The following is a 26,217-nucleotide window of genomic DNA, read 5'->3' as shown; positions in this document are numbered from 1 at the left end:
GACAATCCCATAAGTGTAGCCTATGTTAGTTGAGAAACCTCAAGTAAACTCGCTAGCTATATTTATTAGTTCTTTCCTTTTACTCCAGCTACATTGTTCAGTAGCTACACATTCAGTCATTGGCAAATTGTAACGGTTACATAGCTGTTAGCAACAGGCTAATTCACAAACTAGGAAGATATACAGTCATGGTCAGAAGTTTACATACAGTGGCATGAATGTCATCTTGGATATGAATGTCATGGCGATATTAGGCTTTCCATGATTTCTCCGAACTGTTAGTTTTCTGTGGCGAAATGATGATGATGCAGCATATTTCTTTCATAGAAAAAAAAACATGAATTTGGTGCATAAGTTTTATTTTGGGTTTTCTGAAATCAACACAGGGTCAAAATTATACATACATGCTCAAAAATTTACAAAAACTCGCTCAGATTATTAATTCCAAGGTGCTGAGACTTCCAAAATGTCTCTTATCTTGCCAAGGCCGAGGTCTCTTAACTTCCTGTTAGTCATCATGATTGACTACAGCTGGTCGCTTCTCTGTGCCTTCATAAAAAGGGGTTGTTTACAGCACTCATTGGATTGACCAACACACAGTAAAATGGGAAAGTCCAAGGAGCTCAGTGCAGATCTGAGAAAGAGGATCGCAGATATACACAACTCAGGAATGTCACTTAGAGACATTTCTAAACAACTGCAAATTCCAAGATCAGGTGTAGTCACTTTGCCAAGGCACTTTGCTTCAAGAAAACCCAAACTGTCACCCTCAGCTGAAAGGAAATTGATTCGGATGGTCAGGAACAACCTGGGAACCACCATGGCACAGCCCTACCATGAACTGGAAGCTGATGGATCACTGTCTACAGTTCAGTGAGTTTTATATCACAATGGACTAAGAGGCTGCTATCCAAGAAATAACCCCCTGCTCCAAAATTGACACCTTCAAGCTTAACTAAAGTTTGCAACTGACCACATGTACAAAGAAAAAGCCTTCTGGAGGATAGCTGAATGGTCACATGAGACAAAGATTGAGTTGTTTGGCCACAATGACCACCATGTACAGAGGGACACTGTACCAGCTGGTGGTGGTGGTGATAGGATCATCATGCTCTGGGGCTGTTTACAGCCAGTGGAACTGGTTCATTGCACAAAGTGGATGGAATAATGAAGGAGGAGGACGACCTCAGAATTCTTCAGCATAAACCATCAGAAACTTGAACACGACTTGGGAGTTACAACAGGACAATGAACCCAAACACGCATCAGAGCTGGATGTGGAAGATAAAGCAGGCTAACATTAAGCTTATAACAAGTCCTGACTTCAACCCTGTTGAAAATATATGGACCATGCTTATCAGTCGAGTCCATGCCAAGAAAAAAAAAAAAATGTAATTGAACTCTACCATGAAGAGTCATGAAATATCCAACCAGAATTCTGCCAGAAGCTTCTTCATGGTAAACAAAAAATGCTTGGTCAAGGTGAATCTTGCAAAGAGACATTTTACCCCAATATTAGGTGTGCTGTATGTAAATTTTTCACCCTGTATGAATACTTTTGATTTTGCATTGACTTCAGAAAACCCAAAGAAAATTGTGCACGGATTTTTATTTTAAGTTGTATGCTGTACAATCATTCTGCCACAGAAAAAGAACAGTTCAGAGAAATCATTGAAAGCCCAAATATTGCCATGACTGTCATCTTGGATATGAATTTCATGTCACTGTATGTAAACCTCTGACCACAACTGTAGCTACTGCCCGCTAATGTGTTCCAGTTCTTCTTCCAAGCAGAAGGACAAAAAGATGTCCAAGAAACTAAACTTACCAATGAATTTGGATCAATTTAGCAAACTTATCATATAGAGAAATATATATTCATATTTTTTTATTTCCTGTACAAACAAAAGTTCGCACTTAATCGTGAAACAAATCCTTAAGAGTATTAATGGTAACATTAGGCGAGCGAGCTAGTAATGTTTACTAGACTGAAAGATTGGTAGCTAGCCTAATTTTAATCAAAGTATACAATCAACTCATTTGCTTTCGCCTATACAGTGATGCTTGAAAGTTTGTGAACCCTTTAGAATTTTCTATATTTCTGCATAAATATGACCTAAAACATCATCAGATTTTCACACAAGTCCTAAAAGTAGATAAAGAGAACCCAGTTAAACAAATGAGACAAAAATATTAGACTTGGTCATTTATTTATTGAGGAAAATGATCCAATATTACATATCTGTGAGTGGCAAAAGTATGTGAACCTTTGCTTTCAGTATCTGGTGTGACCCCCTTGTGCAGCAATAACTGCAACTAAGCGTTTGCGGTAACTGTTGATCAGTCCTGCACACCGGCTTGGAGAAACTTTAGCCCATTCCTCCGTACAGAACAGCTTCAACTCTGGGATGTTAGTGGGTTTCCTCACATGAACTGCTCGCTTCAGGTCCTTCCACAACATTTCGATTGGATTAAGGTCAGGACTTTGACTTGGCCATTCCAAAACATTAACTTTATTCTTCTTTAACCATTCTTTGGTAGAATGACTTGTGCGCTGAAGGTCGTTGTCTTGCTGCATGACCCACCTTCTCTTCAAATTCAGCTCATGGACAGATGTCCTGACATTTTCCTTTAGAATTCACTGGTATAATTCAGAATTCATCGTTCCATCAATGATGGCAAGCCATCCTGGCCCAGATGTAGCAAAACAGGCCCAAACCGTGATACTACCAACACCATGTTTCACAGATGGGATAAGGTTCTTATGCTGGAATGCAGTGTTTTCCTTTCTCCAAACATAACGCTTCTCATCGAAACCAAAAAGTTCTATTTTGGTCTCATCCGTCAACAAAACATTTTTCCAATAGCCTTCTGGCTTGTCCACGTGATCTTTGCTAATGTTCTTTTTGGAGAGCAGTGGCTTTCTCCTTGCAACCTTGCCACGCACACCATTGTTGTTCAGTGTTCTCCTGATGGTGAACTCATGAACATTAGCATTAGCCAATGTGAGAGAGGCCTTCAGTTGCTTAGAAGTTACCCTGGGGTCCTTTGTGACCTCACCGACTATTACACGCCTTGCTCTTGGAGTGATCTTTGTTGGTCGACCACTCCTGGGGAGGGAAACAGTGGTCTTGAATTTCCTCCATTTGTACACAATCTGCCTGACTGTGGATTGGTGGAGTCCAAACTCTTTAGAGATGGTTTTGTAACCTTTTACAGCCTGATGAGCATCAACAACGCTTTTTCTGAGGTCCTCAGAAATCTCCTTTCTTCATGCCATGATACACTTCCGCAAAGATGTGTTGTGAAGATCAGACTTTGATAGATCCCTGTTCTTTAAATAAAACAGGGCGCCCACTCACACCTGATTGTCATCCCATTGATTGAAAACACCTGACTCTAATTTCACCTTCAAATTAACTGCTAATCCTAGAGGTTCACATACAGTTAGGTCCATATATATTTGGACACTGACACAAATTTTGTTTTTTTTACCTGTTTACTGAAACATATTCAAGTTATAGTTATATAATGGACATGGACATAAAGTCCAGACTTTCAGCTTTCATTTGAGGGTATCCACATTAAAATTGGATGAAGGGTTTAGGAGTTTCAGCTCCTTAACATGTGCCACCCTGTTTTTAAAGGGACCAAAAGTAATTGGACACTTGACTCAAAGGCTATTTCATGGGCAGGTGTGGGCAATTCCTTCGTTATGTCATTCTCAATTAAGCAGATAAAAGGCCTGGAGTTGACTTGAGGTGTGGTGCTTGCATTTGGAAGATTTTGCTGTGAAGAAAACATGCGGTCAAAGGAGCTCTCCATGCAGGTGAAACAAGCCATCCTTAAGCTGCGAAAACAGAAAAAAAACATCCGAGAAATTGCTACAATATTAGGAGCGGCAAAATCTACAGTTTGGTACATCCTGAGAAAGAAAGAAAGAAAGAAAGAAAGAAAGAAAGAAAGAAAGCACTGGTGAACTCATCAATGCAAAAAGACCTGGACACTCACAGAAGACAACAGTAGTGGATGATCACAGAATAATTTCCATGATGAAGAGAAACCCCTTCACAACAGCCAACCAAGTGAACAACACTCTCCAGGAGGTAGGCGTATCAATATCCAAATCTACCATAAAGAGAAGACTGCATGAAAGTAAATACAGAGGGTTCACTGCACGGTGCAAGCCACTCATAAGCCTCAAGAATAAAAAGGCTAGATTGGACTTTGCTAAAAAACATCTAAAAAAGCCAGCACAGTTCTGGAAGAACATTCTTTGGACAGATGAAACCAAGATCAACCTCGACCAGAATGATGGAAAGAAAAAAGTATGGCGAAGGCGTGGTACAGCTCATGATCCAAAGCATACCACATCATCTGTAAAACACGGCGGAGGCAGTGTGATGGCTTGGGCATGCGTGGCTGCCAGCGGCACTGGGTCACTAGTGTTTATTGATGATGTGACACAGGACAGAAGCAGCCGAATGAATTCTGAGGTATTCAGAGACATACTGTGTGCTCAAATCCAGCCAAACTGATTGGTCAGCGTTTCATAATACAGATGGACAATGACCCAAAACATAAAGCCAAAGCAACCCAGGAGTTTATTAAAGCAAAGAAGTGGAATATTCTTGAATGGCCAAGTCAGTCACCTGATCTCAACCCAATTGAGCATGCATTTCACTTGTTAAAGACTAAACTTCAGACAGAAAGGCCCACAAACAAACAGCAACTGAAAACCGCTGCAGTAAAGGCCTGGCAGAGCATTAAAAAGGAGGAAACATAGCGTCTGGTGATGTCCATGAGTTCAAGACTTCAGGCAGTCATTGCCAACAAAGGGTTTTCAACCAAGTATTAGAAATGAACATTTTATTTACAGTTATTTAATTTGTCCAATTACTTTTGAGCCCCTGAAATGAAGGGATTGTGTTTAAAAAATGCTTTAGTTCCTCACATTTTTATGCAATTTGTTCAACCCACTGAATTAAAGCTGAAAGTCTGAACTTCAACTGCATCTGAATTGTTTTGTTCACAATTCACTGTGGTAATGTACAGAACCAAAATTAGAAAAAAGTTACCTCTGTCCAAATATTTATGGACCTAACTGTACTTTCGCCACTCACAGATATGTAATATTGGATCATTTTCCTCAATAAATAAATGACCAAGTATAATATTTTTGTCTCATTTGTTTAACTGGGTTCTCTTTATCTACTTTTAGGACTTGTGTGAAAATCTGATGTTGTTTCAGGTCATATTTATGCAGAAATATAGAAAATTCTAAAGGGTTCACAAACTTTCAAGCACCACTGTATGTGCAGCAAGAGCTTGAACTATTTGCATATCTTTAGCTAATTTGGGAATAAGTAGAAAGATCTTTAGAAAGACCATTTGGTGTGTATTACATTTAAAAATGTTGTTTAAAAATAGCAAGGAGCAGCAGGAATGGAGCTGGTCCTTATATTCCCTCATGATTCATTAAGAGAATTTGTGAAAGGGTTCAGAAGGTCATGGCTGGGGTCAAAGGATCAGCAAAGGTCATGCCCCAGAACACACTTCAGAATCTAATTTAGGAGACACCTACACAATAAACAATTCCCAAGTCTTCAAGTAATTCAACTCAAATATGTTTTAATAACAAACCTTTTGCAAGCAGCATATCCATAAGCACTGTTCCAGATGGACTGTATAGAAAATATCACAAAAATGTATTATCATCATCTCAGTAAACGTGGTCATATCTTCTTCCTGTTGAGAGAACAGGATTGAAACAACATACAGCTGAAATACAGGGCCTGAAAGCACCTTGGGCTACTATTTCCTATAAAATTAAAATGAGTGCGTTTAGGGACCTGGGAATACAGGGTTTGACACACATTCGCTAGCAAAGTCATTTCAATGTCATATATACACCCATTGTACACTTTATTAGGAACACCTGTACACATGCTCATTCATATAATTAACCAATCATGTGGCAGCAGCACAACACGTAAATTCATGCAGGTCAAGAGCTTCGGTTAATGTTCACACAACGGTTGCTGAAGTTTAGTGCTTAGGCCCTGCTCACACCACAGCGCGTGATGGGTTTGCGAAGACTCGGTGATGAAAAATTGGGAGTATCGCCACCAATCATGCGATGCACAGCTAATGCTCTCCGAGCTTCGCGAGTTGTTTTTTTGTTGCGTCTCCGCCTCACGAGTGGCCAAAAACGTCACAAAAAACGTCAATGAAATTTGGTGGCAATGTTTTTGTTGGCAAACTAAGCTGCAAATGCTTGCAGATTGGGAAGTATTCCAAAACCTAAGCTCAGGGAAGCATCGATAACCCATTGCAAAACATCACAAGCTGTAGTGTGATCGAAGCCTTAGAGTGGTTCGAACTGACAGGAAGACTACGACTGCCTTTCGGTGAACGGACTTGAACTTGGTGCGTGTCAACAGTCACGAATCTATGGACTCAACCTGACTTGTGTCAACAGTTCAGGCTGGCGGTGGTAGTGTGTTGTTGTGGGGAATGTTTTCTTGCCAGATACTGGGCTACTTAATATGAATTGAGCATGGTTTGAATACCACAGCCTTGCAGTATTATTGGTGATCATGTGCTTGCTTTTTTGGCTGAAATTTACCCATCTGCGAATGGCTACTTCCAGCATGATAATATCACAGTCATGACCATGTACTTCAATGGCCTCCTTGAGCATCAGATCTGAATCCAGTAGAGCACCTTTGGGATGGGGTAGAATGAGAAATTCTACCATTACTCCATAATTACGTGAGGCAATCATCCCAACATGGACCAGAAATTTAAAGGAATTTTTCCGACACCTTGTGGCATTCATTCCACGAAGAACTCGAGGGTCCTACAAAAGTATGAATATGGTGTTCCAAATAAAGTGACTAGCATATATACACTATGTACACACACTGTACAGTTAATAACAAGACAGGGGCCAAACAAGTTTAATTTATTTATTAATAAGTTTAACTAGTCAACAGTGTACAGCTCAAGTCACAGATTAGCATAGCGTCAACAACACAGACATTAATGAACTGTACAGTGTGTGTGTTTTAGGCATGTGTCGACGATTAAGGATACAACGTGCCGCAATATTCAACACAAAACGCCGTCAGCGTTCCAGGCGGGAGGAGGCGCGCAGATCGTCCTGCATGTCTCATTCACAATGCCACATGAGGACAACTGTCTTATAAGAGTCCTTATTTTGGAGCATGTAGAGTGTGTGTGTGTGTGTGTCCTTATCAGAGAAGGCATGAGAGGAACCAATTTTTTTTTTTTTTTTTTTTTGTTAAATTGCAATAGAACTTGATCTATTTTGGTGAAATGAAATTTTAATATTGGCACATGCCTGGTGTAAAGCAGTATATAAATTACACATTTTAATATTTAAGAGTTGGAAGCATAGGAACGAACTTTGAAATGTTTAAATGTGTGTGTGTGTGTGTGTGTGTGTGTGTGTGTGTGTGTGTGTGTGAGAGAGAGAGAAAGAATGTGTGTATGCATATGATGAGGCTACATAGCGTCCAAAATGTCAGAGTGCACTACCAGGCAAATATGAATGCAGTTTTAATACTACTATTAACACTCACTGTATGTCCTAAATCACAACTTAGGTTGCAGTTTTGGGATTTTTATTTTTTTTCCAACTATCTTTGGAGTCCACTATTCTGTCGAAGCATATCCAGTACACACACAGGAATTCCCACAATGCCCTATAATAGGGGAGGATCCAGACATTGTACTCCAGAATGCACCACAAACTACGTAGTGACTACGGTGGAGGGTTTGGGACACGTCCACAGGGATGGTGAGACTTTTGTGATGTGGCCTACATAGCGGACAGTAGTGCACTCGGATTTTTGGACCCAGCTATTTATTCTGTACAGTGTCAGTCCTGCAATGTAATTTTTTTTTTTTACACACACACACACACACACACACACACACACACACACACGCGCACTTCACGCCAGGACGCAGGACCAGGGTTTCCAAAACAAACTCGTTCACATCATCAGGTAGATCATGAGGCTCTTCTGCTTAGTTCCTTCACCTGCACGCGCACGCACACACACACACACACACACTGAATTAACCAGTGCTAGTGAATCCTGATTGAATCTGCATGACAACACATTCACAATAAACAAACAAACAAACAAACAAACAAACAAACAAACAAACAAGAGCGCCAATAGCAAAATAAACAAGAGTGCTCTGAGAGCACAATATCCCCAGCTGGCAACTCGGCCATAACTCTGATAAAATGCGACTGAAATGTGTGTATCATCGACATATAACAAAGAATCCTGTCAAGTTTCATGAAATTCCTCCAAAAATTGTGAAAGGAGCTGATTTCAGAAGGTGAGCACCCTTCTCGGGACGGACGGACGGACATCGCCACGACATCATCCCCCTTCGGGCCTTTCAGCCAGCGGGGGATAAAAATTGAGAGGGAAGTTGATTTCAGAAAGCGAGCACACCTTGATGAAATTGCCAAAGTACAAGTTTGTTAATAATCAAGGGCGTAACTCTGGGGAAATGTGCCCAAATTAAACGAAATTTCAATCTGCGTATAACGGTCATATAACAAAGCCTTTTGCCAAGTTTGGTCAAATTCCTCCATAAATTGAGAGGAGTTGATTTCAGAAGAACCTTCACCCTCATGAAATTGTCCAAGTTATTTAATCAAGGGTCAAAACTGTGGTAAAATTTTCACAAACGAAATTAAATCGCAATATGCGTATTACTGTCATATAACAAGGCCTTTTGCCAGGCTTTGAGAAATTCGTCCAAAAATTCCGAGAGAAGTTGATGTCAGAAGGTGAGCACACCTTCATGAAATTCATGGATTAAAGGAAAAAAAAATTTGACTGAAAATTTGCGGGGGGTTATGGGTGGATTTCAATGAAATTCTGAGAATGGTTAACTTAGAACTGATAACTTTATCAGTTAATTAATGGATATATTCAATTTACTGCACTTTCTTTCCATTGCTTCCGTATATTGTTTTTTTGTGGCAAACCACACAAATGCAAGCGCCTGGAATGTTTAGTTTTTTGCACCATGAACTAAATGGCTTTCCGTTTTCACATATTTCGTACAGCCAAGCCCACCTCCACTTGTTTTTTTTACACCTTTAGCGATGGCAGACACATCAGTGCCTTCTTTCATGTAAAGCGCATCCACGCTGCCGAAACCGAAAGCAGAATGACGTGCTCCTCTGTGCTCGACGTCAATATAGAAGAAAGTTTGGATCTTCACTTAAATTAAAATTATAATTTGACCTTACTTTGTGTTGAATACGACTTCAAAAACAATTCAAGATTTTATTAAGAGAAATATTGTGGCCAACACGAGTGTTAAGTTACCTAAAAGATCGCGTGAAGTTGGCTGCTATTTACTTTGCGTTCGTTCTCATTTTCCTCCATCATTTCATAGGCCAGAAACAGATGTTTTGACGTAATTTAACTTAGTAGGCTATGATTATTATTTAACCGTAGTCTTCTAGACATTTTGACTGTTTGGGGCATTGAATGCTGGTGTATGATTTTCAGGGAATAAAGTTTAGCGCATGTCGGAACATCATTGCGCTCGCAGCCTCCAACTCCTCAAACGTCCTTTAAATTGTGATATAATGTAGGCTATAAGGCACGGTTCTAACATACCTTACACATTGGCCTAACAAAAATAATAATAATTGTTGGGGCGTCTGCTGATTTGTTAGCTATAAATTTAGGTCTAATTACTTCTGACAGTCTGCAAGCATTGCACTGTCGGGTCTTCAAGTCTGGCTGAAGCAGAGGAGCGGGCTTTCCGGGGTTTATTTTTTTAACAAGCTCTATTTCTATATGTCCAGGTTTGAACTAAGTCATTTTGGCAAGATTTAATTTAATACAAAACAGAAATGGTCAGAAAAGCATGCCAAGCACATGGGAATGTATTTTGCCAATTTTGACAGCGCATGTTTTTTTTTAACGCTGCACCGTAGACAGCGAACGTTTAAACATGATCAAACATAGGAAATGAACGACACAAAGCATGGCTCAAAAACAAAAAAGTTAAATAAACCCTGCTGATAGTTGATGGTGTTGCAACACATCAGTGTTATAACCCAATCTCTACCCAACCACCCGTCATTTTAATTCTCCTCGGATCAGCACCGACCTCACATTTGGCCTTGGGAGAGTTCAGCTGACGGAAATCCGTCGCACGATGGAAAACTTTAATCCATGGAAATTGTGAAAGTTGTTAAATCAAGGGCTGTAACTCTGGTAAAATGCGACCGAATTGAACAAAATAATATGTGTACTCATGACATATAACAAGGTCTTTCACCGGGTTTCATGAAATTCCTCCACAAACTGTGAGAGGAGTTGATTTCAGAAGGTGAGCACCCTTCCTATATACTGTCACACCGAATTAGTTGTTTATATGCAGCTTGTCCTGTGACGGAGAAACCAATGACTATTAGGCCAAGTTTACATTAGACCGTATCTGTCTCGTTTTCTTCGTGGATGCACTGCCTGTTTACATTAAAACGCCTGGAAATGCCGGGAAACGGGAATCCGCCAGGGTCCACGTATTCAATCCAGATCGTGTCTGGTCCGGTGCTGTGTAAACATTGAGAATACGCGGATATGCTGTGCTGAGCTCTAGCTGGCGTCGTCATTGGACAACGTCACTGTGACATCCACCTTCCTGATTCGCTGGCGTTGGTCATGTGACGCGACTGCTGAAAAACGGCGCGGACTTCCGCCTTGTATCACCTTTCATTAAAGAGTATAAAAGTATGAAAATACTGCAAATACTGATGCAAATACTGCCCATTGTGTAGTTATGATTGTCTTTAGGCTTGCCATCCTTCCACTTGCAAGTGGTAAGTGACGCGCATGCCCAACATGCACTGAGATCACACACACAGCGGCTCAGTCCCGAATCACTGCTCGTGTGCTTCACTCGCGTGCTCTGTGAGCTGCGCAGGGCCGGAGTGCGCACCCTCCAGAGGGCACTCGCTGTTCAGGGCGGAGTGATTTGGAGCGCAGGATGCCTGCGGAGCCGAGCGTATCCGTGTATTGGCGTTGCTATGTGCACGCGAATCGTGTATTGGCGTTGCTGTGTGCACGCTAATCGTTTTAAAAACGTTACTCTGATGATCCGCTGATACGGTCTAATGTAAACCCCACCTTAGGATGCACAGACACTGGAGACTCGTTCCAAAAAATGCCACATCAACGAGTCCTCACAGCAAACTATTGAAAGTTGTTAAGTTTGAGTGTACGCATCGTTACTACGTATTAGAACGAGCACATTAACATAAACCTATGATTTGCCTCGCAGCCAGAACTACTGTGCGAGCTGCTGTTACAGCAAATTAAATCAACACTGTTTGGCCATGCAGAAATGAAAATTCAGAACGGTCATCGAAAAGAAGATCCTGAATACAGCCAGATGGATTTTCACAATTTTTTTTTTTTTTTGGGGGGGGGGGGGGGGGAGCGGGATGGTCACTGAACCCCCTAAACAAACAAAAACAGCCAGTTTGGTAGTTTGCAATAAAGGTAATTCTTTAATAAAACAAGTTGTTGAACAATTTCTCCCAGCGAATGATTTCGCCCTCACCAGTCATAGCGGGGGCGGTGGGGGGGTCGAGGGGAGGAAGAGGGGTTGGAGTTTGGTGGTGCGGGTAAGGCCAGTTGTCCTGCCGCTGTCCTTCGGCTCCGTCCGTAATCCAGTCCGCGAGCGTTAGGGCCCATGTAGCGCCCTACTCCCCTCCTCCACTCCTCATCAAAGGCTTCAGCTTCACCTGAGACAACAGGAGACAGTGAATACAAAACACTCGCAAGCACGCTTGAAAACGGAGAATGACGATCCAGAAAAAAAAAGTGACAATCATGAAAATAACACTCAGCTTGCGTGAATTCTAGCCTTTGAAAGGAAACTATTTAAACATGACAATTTAGGTTCGACTTAACAACTGACTCAACAAGTCGTTTGGTTCAAGTGATGCGATGCGATTTAGAAAGATAACATCAACAAATCTGGGACACATTTATTGCTCTGCAGCAACATGGAAATGTTTACTACCATTACTTCCCCTTTTAAACCTTCCATTGTCTTCATGAGCTGCGTCTCAAATCCAAAGCCGTGACCGTACATTCGAGAGTATTCCTTCATCTACAAGGTTCGTATGAAAAACTATTTTCCGAAGGAAGGTTGTGGCTGACGCACACTTCAGAGTCAGGAGGGCACATTAAAACCCGTGTTGCACATACTTTCTTCCAGGTTGATGAAGTCTTGTCGGTGCTCTTGATCTCCAGTGTGCGCGTTTCTGGAACGTTCCAGCACATGAGCTCGATCTCCAATATGGTGGCCGATGGACATCCGCTCCACTCCGCTCTCACTGTCACGCAATGACTGACGTGTCTCTCTGATCTACGCACACAGTAAAAATAAAACTCAACAGCTAATATTTTATACAAACAAAAGAATGGTATGACAAGTAGGGTGTGGGGCGGTGTGTGTGTGTGTGTGCACACGCACACACACACTCAAGTGAGAAAACCCTCCAGGTGATGTCCTAATTTCTCAGAGCTGCTGCTGTAGTATATATGTGTGTATATATCATATCATGAGAACAATGGAGTCAACATAAAACAGGTTTGGGTCCTCATAATGTCATGATTACAAGAGTGTGTGTGCGCGCGTTTGTTTAACAATTGCGTTACCCAACTCCGATAGGTGTCCAATAAACAAAACCCTCCGGGTGAGGTTTTAATTTCTAAGGGTTGTAAGAGCATGTGTGTAGGCTCATGGGATAATGGAGTTCCCATAAAGCAGGTTTGTGTCTTGTTTCATGGTGTCACGATGACAAGAATGTGCGCGCGCATGCGAGTGCGACCCCTGTAGGTCATATTCTAATTTCTCAGAGCTACTGCACTAGGGGTGTATGTGTGAAAGATCATGGGGAGACAGAGTTCCTGTAAAGCACTTTTGTGTTCTCATAATGTCTTGAAGACAAGAACGTGTGTTAGTGTGTCCGTGTGAGATCCCTCAAAGTGTTATTCTCATTTCTGAGGGCTGCTGCAGTAAGGGTGCGTGTGTAGGATCATGGGAAAACAAACAGAGTCCCAATAAAGCAGCTTTGTGTCCTCATAATGTCTTCATGACAAGGATGTGTGCAAGTGTGTCTGTGTGAGATCCTTCAAAGTGTTATTCTAATTTCTGAGGGCCGCTGCGGTAAAGGTGTGCGCGCACATGTAGGATCATGGGAAAATAGAGTCCCTATAACGCAGCTTTGTGTCCTCATAATGTCATGACTACAAGAATGTGTGTTAGTGGATCTGTGTGAGAGCCCTCAAATGGCCCTTTTCCACTACCCTTTTTCAGCTCACTTCAGCTCGCTTCAGCTCACTTCAGCCCGACACGGCTCGCGTTTCGACTACCAAAAACCAGCACGACTCAGCTCGCTTCAGCCCTGCTTAGCCCCTAAAACTCGCACCATTTTGGAGTGGGGCTGAAGCGAGCCAAACCGTGCCGAGTGAGGCTGGGGGCGTGAGCAGACACTCCCCTGTGCACTGATTGGTGAGGAGGAGTGTCCTCACATGCCCACACACGCCCCGCGAGCGCGCTGGGATCTGTAAACACCGTAAACCCGGAAGGAGAAGAATTACGAATTACGAGAATTTCTGGAGCCTTATGCGCCTCGCCTCATCTATACGCTCTTGCCAGTATCTGTTGGCGTTGTCGGTGACAACAAGCCACAGCACCAAGACCAGCAACACTAACGACTCCATGTCCTCCATGTTTATTGTTTACTATTCGGGTCGTGAGACTACCGCTTAAAAGATCACTGATGTCACTGTTTGCGCTGCTTAACGACATCACCTGACGTCCACCCACTTTCGCTAACTCCACCCAATGTGTCCACCCACTTCCAGCCAGCACGGTTCAGCGCGGTTGTAGTCGAAATGCAACTCCAACAGCCCCGCTCAGCTCGACTCAGCACGGCACGGCTCAGCCCGACTCAGCCGCGTTTGTAGTGGAAAAGCGGCAAAAGTGTTATTCTAATTTCTGAGGGCCGATGCAGTAAGTGTGTGTGTGTGTGTAGGATCATGGGAAAACAGAGTCCCTATAACGCAGCTTTGTGCCCTCATAATGTCTTCATTACAAGTGTGTGTGTTAGTGTGTCTGTGTGAGATCCCTCAAAGTGTTATTCTAATTTCTGAGGGCCGCTGCGGTAAAGGGGTGTGTGTGTGTGTGCACGCGTGTAGGATCATGGGAAAACAGAGTCCCTATAACACAGCTGTGTGTCCTCATAATGTCAGGATTACAAGAATGTGTGTTAGTGGGACTGTGAGAGAGCCCTCAAAGCGTTATTCTAATTTCTGAGGGCCGCTGCAATAAGGGGGTGTGTGTGTGTGTGTAGGATCATGGGAAAACAGAGTCCCTATAACGCAGTTTTGTGTCATAAATGTCATGATTACAAGAATGTGTGTGTGTGAGATCCTTCAAAGCGTTATTCTAATTTCTGGGGGCCGCTGCAGTAAAGGCGTACACGCACGTGTAGGATCATGGGAAAACAGAGTCCCTATAACGCAGCTTTGTGTCCTCATAATGTCAGGATTACAAGAATGTGTGTTAGTGGGACTGTGAGAGAGCCCTCAAAGCGTTATTCTAATTTCTGAGGGCCGCTGCAATAAGGGTGTGTGTGTGTGTGTGTAGGATCATGGGAAAACAGAGTCCCTATAACGCAGTTTTGTGTCCTCATAAATGTCATGATTACAAGAATGTGTGCAAGTGTGTGTGTGAGATCCTTCAAAGCGTTATTCTAATTTCTGAGGGCCGCTGCAGTAAAGGCGTACGCGCACGTGTAGGATCATCGGAAAACAGAGTCCCTATAACGCAGCTTTGTGTCCTCATAATGTCATGATTACAAGAATGTGTTAGTGGGTCTGTGTGAGATCCCTCAAAGTGTTATTCTAATTTCTGAGGGCCGCTGCAGTCAGGGTGCGCGTGTGTGTGTAGGATCATGGGAAAACAGAGTCCCCATAAAGCAGCTGTGTGCCCTCATAATATCTTGATTACAAGAATGCGTGTGTGTTTGTTCCAACGATTTCCAACTCCTCATAGCCACTGCTGTCTGAAGCAGTGTCCACATAAATCAGGTGTGTCCTCATAATGTCAGTTTTACACAAGCATGTGTTTGTGTGTCTCACCCCTCCAGGTGCTGTTCTGATTTCTCTGGTTTGCTGGTACACTTTCGGAGCGCCAGAGTCGCTGCTGTACGAGATGATGGTGGAGGAGGAGAACGACTGACAGGATGGAGAACCGGAGAACCTCTCCTGTAGGAGACACAAACACGCACACACGTTATCAAATACCATGGGAACACACGTTCTTAAAAACACACAACAAATTATGTCATTTATAAAATAACACTGGCATTTCGCAAATGCGTGAGGTCACTCACCATGTTCTCCATCATGCCATTCATCATCCCAAACATATCCATGAATCCTCCTCCCTGCAACACACCACCACCATCACCACAACTCTACAAACACACACCCACCACCACGATTACTGCCTACACTTGGATCACGATTTATGACCTCATGCATTTTTTGTGGAATTTATTACACTACGCAAGATCAACATAAAATTCCACCATCCTCTTAAGCCTTTCTTTGCTTCCTATAAGGCTATTTTTCCAAACTGAACTCCATGACCGAGAATAAACTGCAGGCACCCTCGTCTTCGTTTCGGCTGTTCACCACAAACAAACTACGCAAACAACTCTGACACTGCCACATATTTTAAGCGACAAAACGGAAAACGTAGAATAAAGTTTTCTTACCATTCCCATCATACCGAAGGGGGCCAACGCACCAGCCTGAGGCTACAGAGACAAACGGACAGATTAATAAACAGATAGCATAATAAGTAAACAAGCAGATACAAACGTGCCTTTAGTATTAACAATGCAATGTTTTGTTTTTGTTTCTCATTTCAAATTACTTATCTATTCCCTCTGTTTAATTTTTTAATCAATGTCCAAAACTAAAATGTGTGAGGAAAAAAAAGACTATTAGGTAATAAATCCTGGCAGTGCATCAGCGTGTACAACCTGTGTTTAAGATGCCAAGAGTTTACAAAATTCAAGGACCAGTGCGTTTACCTGTACTTGCATGGGAGTTCGGGCCGACTGGATCTGAGGACTCAGAGGAAACGGGTCAAACCCAAACGACCCGAACATACTCCTCATCTGACGACGGTGTGCTGCGAAAGGGTCCCTGAGAAAACGTGAGAAAATTGACAGTGTTCAAATCTCAAGAACTAGCGACAAGTGGGCGCGTGCTGAAAGCTCATAAGATAATATCGAATCTAGAATATTTCCGTTTTCAAAAAAGCCTATCAAATTGTTCACAAATTTCAACACTCAACAATTTACCAACACAGCTAATGTATGCAATTTTAGCTTATTCTTATTCTGTCCGCTGTTTCCCCAGATAGTAAGTAAGCCAATGTTGCTTTATAGGAATTCAGTCAATTGTGGTATTGGCATATGACTTTTTGCACGCCAAACAGAGGGAAAAAAAAAAAAAAAACGCACATCAGGTTTAGAAAGTTACGTGTGCATGCTAATAATGCCCAACTAGCCTTAAATTACCAAAAACTTTAACCTTCTGCGAAGCCCATAAAACTCTATAAATGGCAAAGAGTTTCATAAAATTGAAATAAATAGGTAGGGGATTTAAACTTGACCACGTAATCCGTATTCACGATCGCAGGTTCAGATTAGTGAGTCTCCTTTTATGCAAACTTACACAAGTTCAGAAAGTTGTGAAATTCCCCCCCAAACGTACTGGATTTTCATAAGTACCACAGTTCTTGTGTAAATGCTCCTACAAACAATTTACGAATAAAATTTGTTCGTATCCGGCTTGAGAAGTGAGAGACAGCGATTGGTCACAATTGCAGCAACATCGTCAATTATTCGATTAAAACCGATTAATCAAGAGTTACATTAGCGAATCCCTGCATACGTAAACATACAAACTTCGCAAACAATTTATGCACAAATTTGTTCGTATCCGGCTTGATAAATGAGGGACAGTGATTGGTACTAATTGCAGCAGTGTCATCAATTATTCGATTAAAGTCGATTAATTCAGAGTTACGTTAGTGAGCCCATACATACGTAAACATACAAACTTGGCAAACATTTTACAAATAAATTTGTTCGTATCTGGCTTGATAAATGAGGGCTAGTGATTGGTAATGATTGCAGCAACGTCAATTATTCGTTTAAAGCCGATTAATCGAGTTACATGCATGAGTCCATGCATATGTAAAAACATTCAAACTTGGCATACAATTTACGAATACATTCGTTCATATCTGGCTTGATAAATGAGGGGACAGTGAATGGTCACAATTGTGGCAACGTCATCAATTATTCGCTTAAGGCCGATTAATCGAGAGTTACCTTAGTGAGTCCATGCACATGTTAACATACAAACTTCGCAAACAATTCATGAATAAATTATTTCGTATCTGGCTTGACACATGACGAACAGTTATGGGTAACAATTGCAGCAATGCCATCGATTATTCAATTAAAACCGATTAATCGAGTTACATTAGCAAGTCCCTGCATACGTAAACATACAAACTTCCCAAACAATTTACAAATAAATGTGTTCGTTGGTAACGACTGCAGCAATGTCATCGATTAATTGAGTTACATGCATGAGTCCATGCATATGTAAACATTCAAAATTGGCATACAAATTACGAATAAATTTGTTCGCATTTGGCTTGATAAATGAGGGGACAGTGAATGGTCACAATTGCGGCAACGTCATCAATTATTCGCTCAAGACTGATTAATCGAGAGTTACCTTAGTGAGTCCATACACACGTAAACATACAAACTTCACAAACAATTCATGAAAATTCTTTCGTATCTGGCTTGACACATGACGAACAGTGATTGGTAATGATTGCAGCAATGTCATCGATTATTCGATTAATCGAGTTACATGCGTGAGTCCACGCATATGTAGACATTCAAACTTTGCAAACAATTCATGAATAAATTCTTTCGTATCTGGCTTGATACATGACGAACAGTGATTGGTAACGACTGCAGCAAGGCCATCATTATTCAATTAAAACCGATTAATCGAGTTACATTAGCAAGTCCCTGCATACGTAAACATACAAACTTCCCAAACAATTTACGAATAAATGTGTTCGTTGGTAACGATTGCAGCAATGTCATCGATTATTCGAGTTACATGCGAGCAATTCCAGCGTTATGGACGTGACACTTGAACTCAAAATGGCAACAAATGACCCAGTGCATGTTTTATTGTCTCCCAGTATTTAAACAGGTGTTGCATATTTTAAGGCTGTACCATACTGGAGAAGTGATAGAACAAGAACAATTCCCATAGTACATCTAGGGCATGCCAGAAAATGCCAATAAAAGATGCATTATGGATGTGACAGAAAAAGTATCACTTTTCTTGGGTGACTGAACATTTTTATCAAACTCTGTGAAATTGTAAACCTAATGTCGAAATGGAGAGATCCATTTGATAGAGGAGTCCAAGGTGAATATTAAAAAAATCTTTGTTTAAAATATTTTGTATTTCATGCAGAGTTTCGGAAGGAAAAGTCAGCGTTATGGATGTGACGAAATTCCGTTATGGATGTGACGCGTCTGAAATAGACATGGCATATGTTTAGAAAATCAGCAATTTAACCACCATAACCCTTTGAAAAACTCTCTAAATATCAGCTAAAACTATCAAAGTTCTTAAATAATATTTAGGATGGCTATTTTTTTGCTGTTTTGTGGATTTTAGCATACATTTCTGTGGCTTGTGGCAATAATACAGAATTGTACATGATCAAAGTTGATTTTAGCTTGGGTTTTACATTATAAGAAAGAAAGACTGACAGTGACATATTAGGTTGGTTACAAATTGGTTCAACTTATTCACATCTGTAAAATACAGGCCTAGGTGATATCTCTGGGAGTGGTTTTGATGTATTACATGTTGCTTTATTTTTGCATGGTGAGGTTGACATTTACATGGAATTGCCCATGCATGAGTCCGCGCATATGTAAACATTCAAACTTGGCATACAATTTACGAATAATAAATTTGTTCGTCTTTGGCTTGATAAATGAGGGGACAGTGAATGGTCACAATTGCGGCAACATCAATTATTCGCTTAAGGCCGATTAATCGAGAGTTACCTTAGTGAGTCCATGCACACGTAAACATACAAACTTCACAAACAATTCTTGAATAAATTCTTTCGTATCTGGCTTGATACATGACGAACAGTGATTGGTAACGATTGCAGCAATGTCAGCGATTACTCGATTAAATCTGATTAATCGAATTACATTAGCAAGTCCCTGCATACGTAAACATACAAACTTCCCAAACAATGTACGAATAAATGTGTTCATTGGTAATGATTGCAGCAATGTCATCGATTATTCGAGTAATCGAGTTCCATTAGCAAGTCCCTGCATATGTAAACATACAAACTTGGCAAACAATTTACAAACAAAGGTGTTCGTTGGTAACGATTGCAGCAATGTCATAGATTATTCAAGTTACATGCACGAGTCCACGCATATGTAAACATTCAAAATTGGCATACAATTTACGAATAAATTTGTTCATATTTGGCTTGATAAATGAGGGGACAGTGAATGGTCACAACTGCGGCAACGTCATCAATTATTCGCTCAAGGCCGATTAATCGAGAGTTACCTTAGTGAGTCCATGCACACGTAAACATACAAACTTCACAAAACAATTCATGAATAAATTCTTTCGTATCTGGTTTGACACATGACGAACAGTGATTGGTAACGACTGCAGCAATGTCATCGATTATTCGATTAAAACCGATTAATCAAGTTACATTAGCAAGTCCCTGCATACGTAAACATACAAACTTCCCAAACAATGTATGAATAAATGTGTTCATTGGTAACGATTGCAGCAATGTCATCGATTATTCGAGTAATCGAGTTACATGCACGAGTCCACGCATATGTAAAACATTCAAAATTGGCATACAATTTACGAATAAATTTGTTCGTATTTGGCTTGATAAATGAGGGGACAGTGAATGGTCACAACTGCGGCAACGTCATCAATTATTCGCTCAAGGCCGATTAATCGAGAGTTACCTTAGTGAGTCCATGCACACGTAAACATACAAACAATTCTTGAATCAATTCTTTCGTATCTGGCTTGACACATGACGAACAGTGACTGCTGCAATCGTTACCAATGTCAGCGATTATTCGATTTAAACCGATTAATCGAGTTACATTAGCAAGTCCCTGCATATGTAAACATACAAACTTGGCAAACAATTTACGAATAAAGGTGTTCGTTGGTCACGACTGCAGCAACGTCGTCGATTATTCGATTAATCGAGTTACATGCATGAGTCCACATTCAAACTAAAGAAACAGTTTCGACTTAACAGAAAACCAAACAAGACAAGACAAAAAAAAAGTGAAGGAGAAGGAAAACAAACAGCTTTTTTTTTTTTTTTTGCGATGTTACTCACATCATGTACGGATTGTCATCGACGTCGTCCAGGAAACGAAACATGTCGTGCAGAGCTGGAATTTGTGTAAATTAATTCGAATTCGCGGAGTTGCTCGGGTGACGCAGCCGAATCAAAACAACAAGCGGGTCTCTGCAGGTCAGGCGGCGCGATTTAATCGAAGGGAGCTGATTTTAAGTCAATAATCGATGCTATAAAAGGGCAGGAAACGATAAAAACCGGAAGTGCCACAAGAGCTCGGTGCGCGTGAACATTTATGACTGCTGTCATTAAATACAAGAAAACAAACAGCTCGAGCTAGCCAGTTAGCATATTCACATTAGCGCCAGAAGGAAAAAGAATAAACAAAAACAAACAATTTGAGTGGACAGGGATTGGCAAGCAGGGACTAGGAAGACAAAAGAAGGAAAAAAAAGTTGTACTGTTAAACGAAAGGTCTTTGTTTGTTTTTGTTAACCGAGTGCACTGGAAGGAAGAACAAACGTCAGTGCGACAAAGGAAGCCCAAAACATCCACCAAAGCTAAAGCTAATATTAGCGCCACAAGCTAACAAGAGAGTGATGGAGACGACGCGAGCTGTCGAGAAGACGCTGGAGGAATCTCAGTCCCAGTTGTCTGGAGCAAATGAAGTCAAGTAACAGGAACAAAAAGATGTGAAAATGCAAATATGGTCCAAAACCAGGCCCAAGCCTCCAGATAAACGGTTAAAAACACAAGGAATCAGGCAACTCTAAGAAACACTTCATGATGAAGATAAAAGTCCTGGTTCTTAAAGGGGCAATAGTCTTTTTTTTTTTTTTTTATTCCTAAAGCTAAGGTCTCAAGGCCCAGTCACACAGCCAAAACTTACGATTTACGCATGAATTGCGCATAAATTTCGAGTCGTGCGCGATTCATCAATGCTGTGCGTAATTCATAAGTTTTTTTGACGTGGAGCATCAGTAGTTGCCAGTGGATGTTCGACGAATCGGGTTTGTGCGCGATTCCAGGTTTTGAGCTGCTCAAAAATATTGATCACGCACAAGTATGCGCGATTGTGCGCCGTTTAACGTAATTCGTGCGTCCTTTGCCGTAGTTCTGACGCGGACAATGCGCGACATATGCGTGGACCGTTAGTGGTTGATCGCAAGAAATTTACCGCTACCGCGCACGTCGATGACTTTTCACCGACGAATAACGCACATATCACGCATGTCTCGCTGTAGTAACACGTACATTTCACTGATATCCACTGACAATCACTGACAAAAAAGTATTAACGCATAAAACACTTGATCCATGCGCGCTCTATGCGTCGTTCATCAGTGCTAGTGTGCGGTTCATGCGTGCTTATACGTGGTTCATACGCAGTTTATGCGTGGAGTGTTCGTCAATAAAAACCAGAAATTGTCCCTCTTTTGACCCTATGCGCTGATGTGCGTGATTGTAAGTGATTTGTACGTAGTTCATGCGCAATTAATCGGTGATTTTCAACCACGCACACCCCCAAAAAATGGTCAATTTCTCCACTGACAATCACGCACAAGCCAACTTTATACGTGATTTATACGTGATTTATGCGTGATCGGCTGTGTGACTGGGCCTTCACATAAACGGAATCACTTCACGATTTGTTGGAATTCTTCGAACAAAATAGTGTCGCGTTTGCATCCACCACCATGTTGGATGATCTTCTATTTCTTTTGGCTGCTCCCGATTGCCACAGCGGATCTTTCGTCTCCATCGGGGCGATTTCTCAGAGACAACAAGGGAAGCCGAGCTTCCCCTAAAATTCTCTCCCCAAACTGCGGCATCTATGATGTTGAATTCTCATTAAAACAATAACTTGCATAACATAATATATGCCCAAGATTGTATTTACGTTCATAACTATCCTGTAACTTATTTGAGTGATGTCTGACGAACTTGCAGTTCGCTACGAGAATCGCCTTTGCTGCCAGGCTGTAACCAGCATTGCCAGATACTGCTGACGTTTTTCAGCTATGTTCAAAACCTGCCAAAATGCACTTAAAACCACCCAATCTGGCAACACTGGCTGTAACCTTTCTTATTTCAATGGGCTCTATGCGCTGGCAGCCGGGTTTCCGTTGCAGTCTATGAGAGGGCTCTGAACAGCCAATTTCGGCTAGTTGTTATTGGTTAAAATCAACAAAATCGTCACTTCCAGGGAAGCCGGGCTTCTCTGGGACTAAACGAGACAGTGGGAGGGGCAAGAAGCCGGGCTGATGAAGGATTATTGGAGGTAGTGTTAAAGACATGAGGAGGGCGGGCTCTGTACTTCGGTGTCGGCGAGGAACACGGAAGTATGATCAGTCAGTCCCTAGCGGATGTCGAGAAAGTGTAGTCGTGTGCCAAAGTGCTGTCCGACTTTCTTTTCATATAAACGTTTCTTCTCATTGATGTCTCTGTACATTACTCTGTAAATAAATGTAAATATTACTCGTTGTGCTCCGTTAACTTTCATCCATTCTATCAGTTTGATCATTCGTGAATTCACTCGTTTATTTCATTTGTAGTTCAATCTGGTTGTAGGCTAGCTTGAGCCTTATTGGGATCTGCAGTGCTAGCTGCTAACAGAAATTGGTGAAGTCTCTGGAAAGCACAACCAGCTAGTATGACAGGGTCACAGACCATTTTCTGGAAAAGGAGCGGAGGGCAGAATTTGTGTATAAATAGTGTTCATGTTCATGAATGTGAAGTGTGTATATTGTTCAGTAATGTTAAGAGAATGGGCTCTGTGTTATAGGTTATACCTGGGTATAATATTCAAGGTTCTGTGTGTTGCATAGCCTACCTGGTTATGAATTTCCAGACTGTGTTGCAGAAGATGTTCAAGGATGTGTTGCACAGCTGGGTGTTGTGTTAAAGACTCTGTGTTGCATATCAGGGTATGATTGTTCAAGGCTCTTCGTTGAATAGCCAGTGATTTTTGGATGTTTGATATTTTTGATTAAGGATATGAGGCACTAGCCTGGCAAGCCAGACTATAACATGAAATGTACAAGCAAAAATACTTTCTGCCACTAGGTAGGGTTGTCTAGTTCACTATGCTAATGGGGCACACCTTTCTATGCTTTGATATCCGGCCTACAGGTTTTACGATGAATGCGTAAAATGGGCTTCCCCTGTTTTAAAAACCAGCAGCCGCCACTGGTCTCCATTGCTCCCTGTCTTCCGCATCCTTCTCTACCACACCTGCCACTTTCAAATCCTCTCTCACCACATCCATGTATCTCCTCTTTGGCCTTCCTCGTTTTCGTTTGCCTGGCAGCTCCATCCTCAACATTCTCCTTCCAACATGCTCTGCATCTCTTCTCAGGATGTGCCCATACCATCTCAGTCTCATTTCTCTTAGCTTCATTCCCAAGCTCTCCACATGTGCCGTCCCTCATTCTGTCCAACCTCGTCACTCCCATCACAAACCTTAACACCCTCAACTCCGCCACTTCCAACTTTGCCTCCTGTCTCTTCGTTAATGGTACGGTCTCCGATCCATACATCACAGCTGGTCTCACTACTCTCTTATACATCTTACCTTTCACTTTTGCTGGGACTTTCTTATCACTCCCGAAATCCTTCTCCAACTGCTCCACCCTGCCTGCACTCTCTTTCTCACCTCACTATCGCAGCCCCCATTTTCCTGCACAGTTGACCCCAGGTACCATGTTGGATGATCTACAAATCCAAAATGCCATCTCGTGCAAACAATAACATCCATCCATCCGTTAACCGCTTATCCTGTTCTACAGGGTCGCAGGAGCCGATCTCAGCTGACTATGGGCAAGAGGCGGGGTACACCCTGGACAAGTCACCAGGTAATCGCAGGGCTGACATAAACAACCATTAACACCTGCATGTCTCTGGGGGAAACCCACGCAGACACTGGGAGAACATGCAATCCCTACACAGAAAGGCCCTCGCCGGCCGCTGGGCTCGAACCCAGGACCTTCTTGCCATGAGGTGATCGTGCTAACCACTACACCACTGTGCCGCCCACAAACAGGAACAGTGAAACAAAAAGTGCATATCAAACCAAAGTTACTGGATTACTGGAACAGCATGGCTAACATCTCACCTGGCAAAGCTGACCCACATTGTTCTCCTTGTGTATCCAAACTCGCTAAAGTTTGCGTCGCTTCGAATCTGACTTTCTTAGCAGATCTTTCGTTTATCCTATTGCTTCTCGATACTGAGAGATGAGTTTTCGTCTTGATCCTAATGATCGTGTCCAAATTTGAGTGTTGGTGTCTAATTTGGATTTGTTTTATGGCGTCAGTTTGCTGGTGCTCCTGCAAGGTGAGAAGCTGATAAAAGCGTGTTCAATGTAATCAGCAGAAAACGTATCTTTAATTAGCAATGAACTACCAGATATAAAATGGTCACCGCACACGCGGGTGCCATTAGCTTTTTCCTCAGTTAAATCCTAACGATGTATGTTTTTGAACCACAACGTTCCATTCTCTGGACAATTCTTCGTCTGTTTTGTCGCCGTTTTGAATTATTTTGGGAATTCTGAAGAACCGTTTCTCTTTGTCACGAGTCTCGTGATTACCGCAATTATATCCCGCACACAAAGGACGCGTTGTCTTTCTTCAAAGGCAATGAAATCAAAAGAAAATCATGAAGTGTTGCAGCAGCTCACACGTAAAGCGCCGTGATCTTGGTTGTTGTTATCATCCAACATGGTGGCCTTCGAGTTTGGAAAATAAACATGACGTCACATCCACACGAAGAATACGTGCGAGTCACGGAGCTACCTTGACAACCGGGAGGGTGTGGCTTCCATCCCTAGAAAGTTTTATGGTGTTGAAAATTGCCGTGAGTCAGCCGTCGCATCCATGAGCACACCTGAGGTTTACGTGGGCTACCAGGGATTACTGTAGCATTCTGTCGCAACCGTCGAGCTCAAAATGTTCACAGAACAACATTCTGCAGAAAGTGAAAAATTTGTCTCGGGGGCGTGGCTTATTTTGTCTTGCCATGGCTATGCCGTCCTGTAGCCGTGAAAACCGTACACACTGCCGTCGCTGCCATACATAAGGCCATACGTCACTACAGCCATTGGTTTTACCGGCGTCTTCCATCCGTCCGTCGCTACTGTTGCAGCTATTGTGGCTTCATTTGCATATTTACTCCACCCACATTTATGCAACGCTTCAAATTTTTGTTCATTTTGTTTATTTATAGTCCTACTGCCTACAGAGCGCCATCAAGACCAACACAGCTTTGCTGAATACTCGATTGCTGATTGGCATTCTACAGTCTGTAATTTTTTTCGAAAAGACTTTTGCGATGGACCACATCCTTCAATCAATAAAATAATTTTTAAATCAATATTTTGTCCAATTATTGATTTCTTTCATAGTACCCATGTAGTAAGTGGGATAATATATAATAATAGCTGGCTGTTACAGAGGGCGGCATGGTGGTGTAGTAGTTAGCGCTGTCGCCTCACAGCAAGAAGGTCCGGGTTCGAGCCCCATGGCCGGCGAGGGCCTTTCTGTGTGGAGTTTGCATGTTCTCCCCGTGTCTGCGTGGGTTTCCTCCGGGTGCTCCGGTTTCCCCCACAGTCCAAAGACA

At 42.0% G+C, this 26,217-nt stretch overlaps 1 protein-coding gene across 3 annotated transcripts; it reads right to left on the bottom strand.

Moving 5' to 3' along the window:
- Positions 1–6,957: 6,957 nt before the first annotated feature.
- mlf2 (myeloid leukemia factor 2) lies at positions 6,958–21,374 on the bottom strand. Of its 3 annotated transcripts, none has more exons than XM_060921096.1 (8): positions 20,638–21,374; positions 16,199–16,313; positions 15,878–15,919; positions 15,491–15,574; positions 15,237–15,362; positions 12,294–12,453; positions 11,641–11,824; positions 6,958–8,071 (listed from the first exon to the last, which is right to left on the bottom strand). In XM_060921096.1, the coding sequence occupies exons 1-8, from the start codon at positions 20,679–20,681 to the stop codon at positions 8,068–8,070; spliced, it is 759 nt and encodes a 252-aa protein (XP_060777079.1). In that variant the 5' UTR covers positions 20,682–21,374; the 3' UTR covers positions 6,958–8,067. The 3 variants fall into 3 exon arrangements, with proteins under 3 accessions (XP_060777079.1, XP_060777080.1, XP_060777081.1); XM_060921097.1 differs by having other exon boundaries at positions 15,491–15,544; XM_060921098.1 differs by lacking the exon at positions 15,491–15,574.
- Positions 21,375–26,217: the final 4,843 nt, after the last annotated feature.

The sequence above is a fragment of the Neoarius graeffei genome, chromosome 5, assembly GCF_027579695.1.
Source record: "Neoarius graeffei isolate fNeoGra1 chromosome 5, fNeoGra1.pri, whole genome shotgun sequence".
NCBI classification, from domain to species: domain Eukaryota; kingdom Metazoa; phylum Chordata; class Actinopteri; order Siluriformes; family Ariidae; genus Neoarius; species Neoarius graeffei.
Note: the sequence above shows the minus strand (reverse complement) of the source record. Positions and strands in the feature narration are given on the sequence as shown.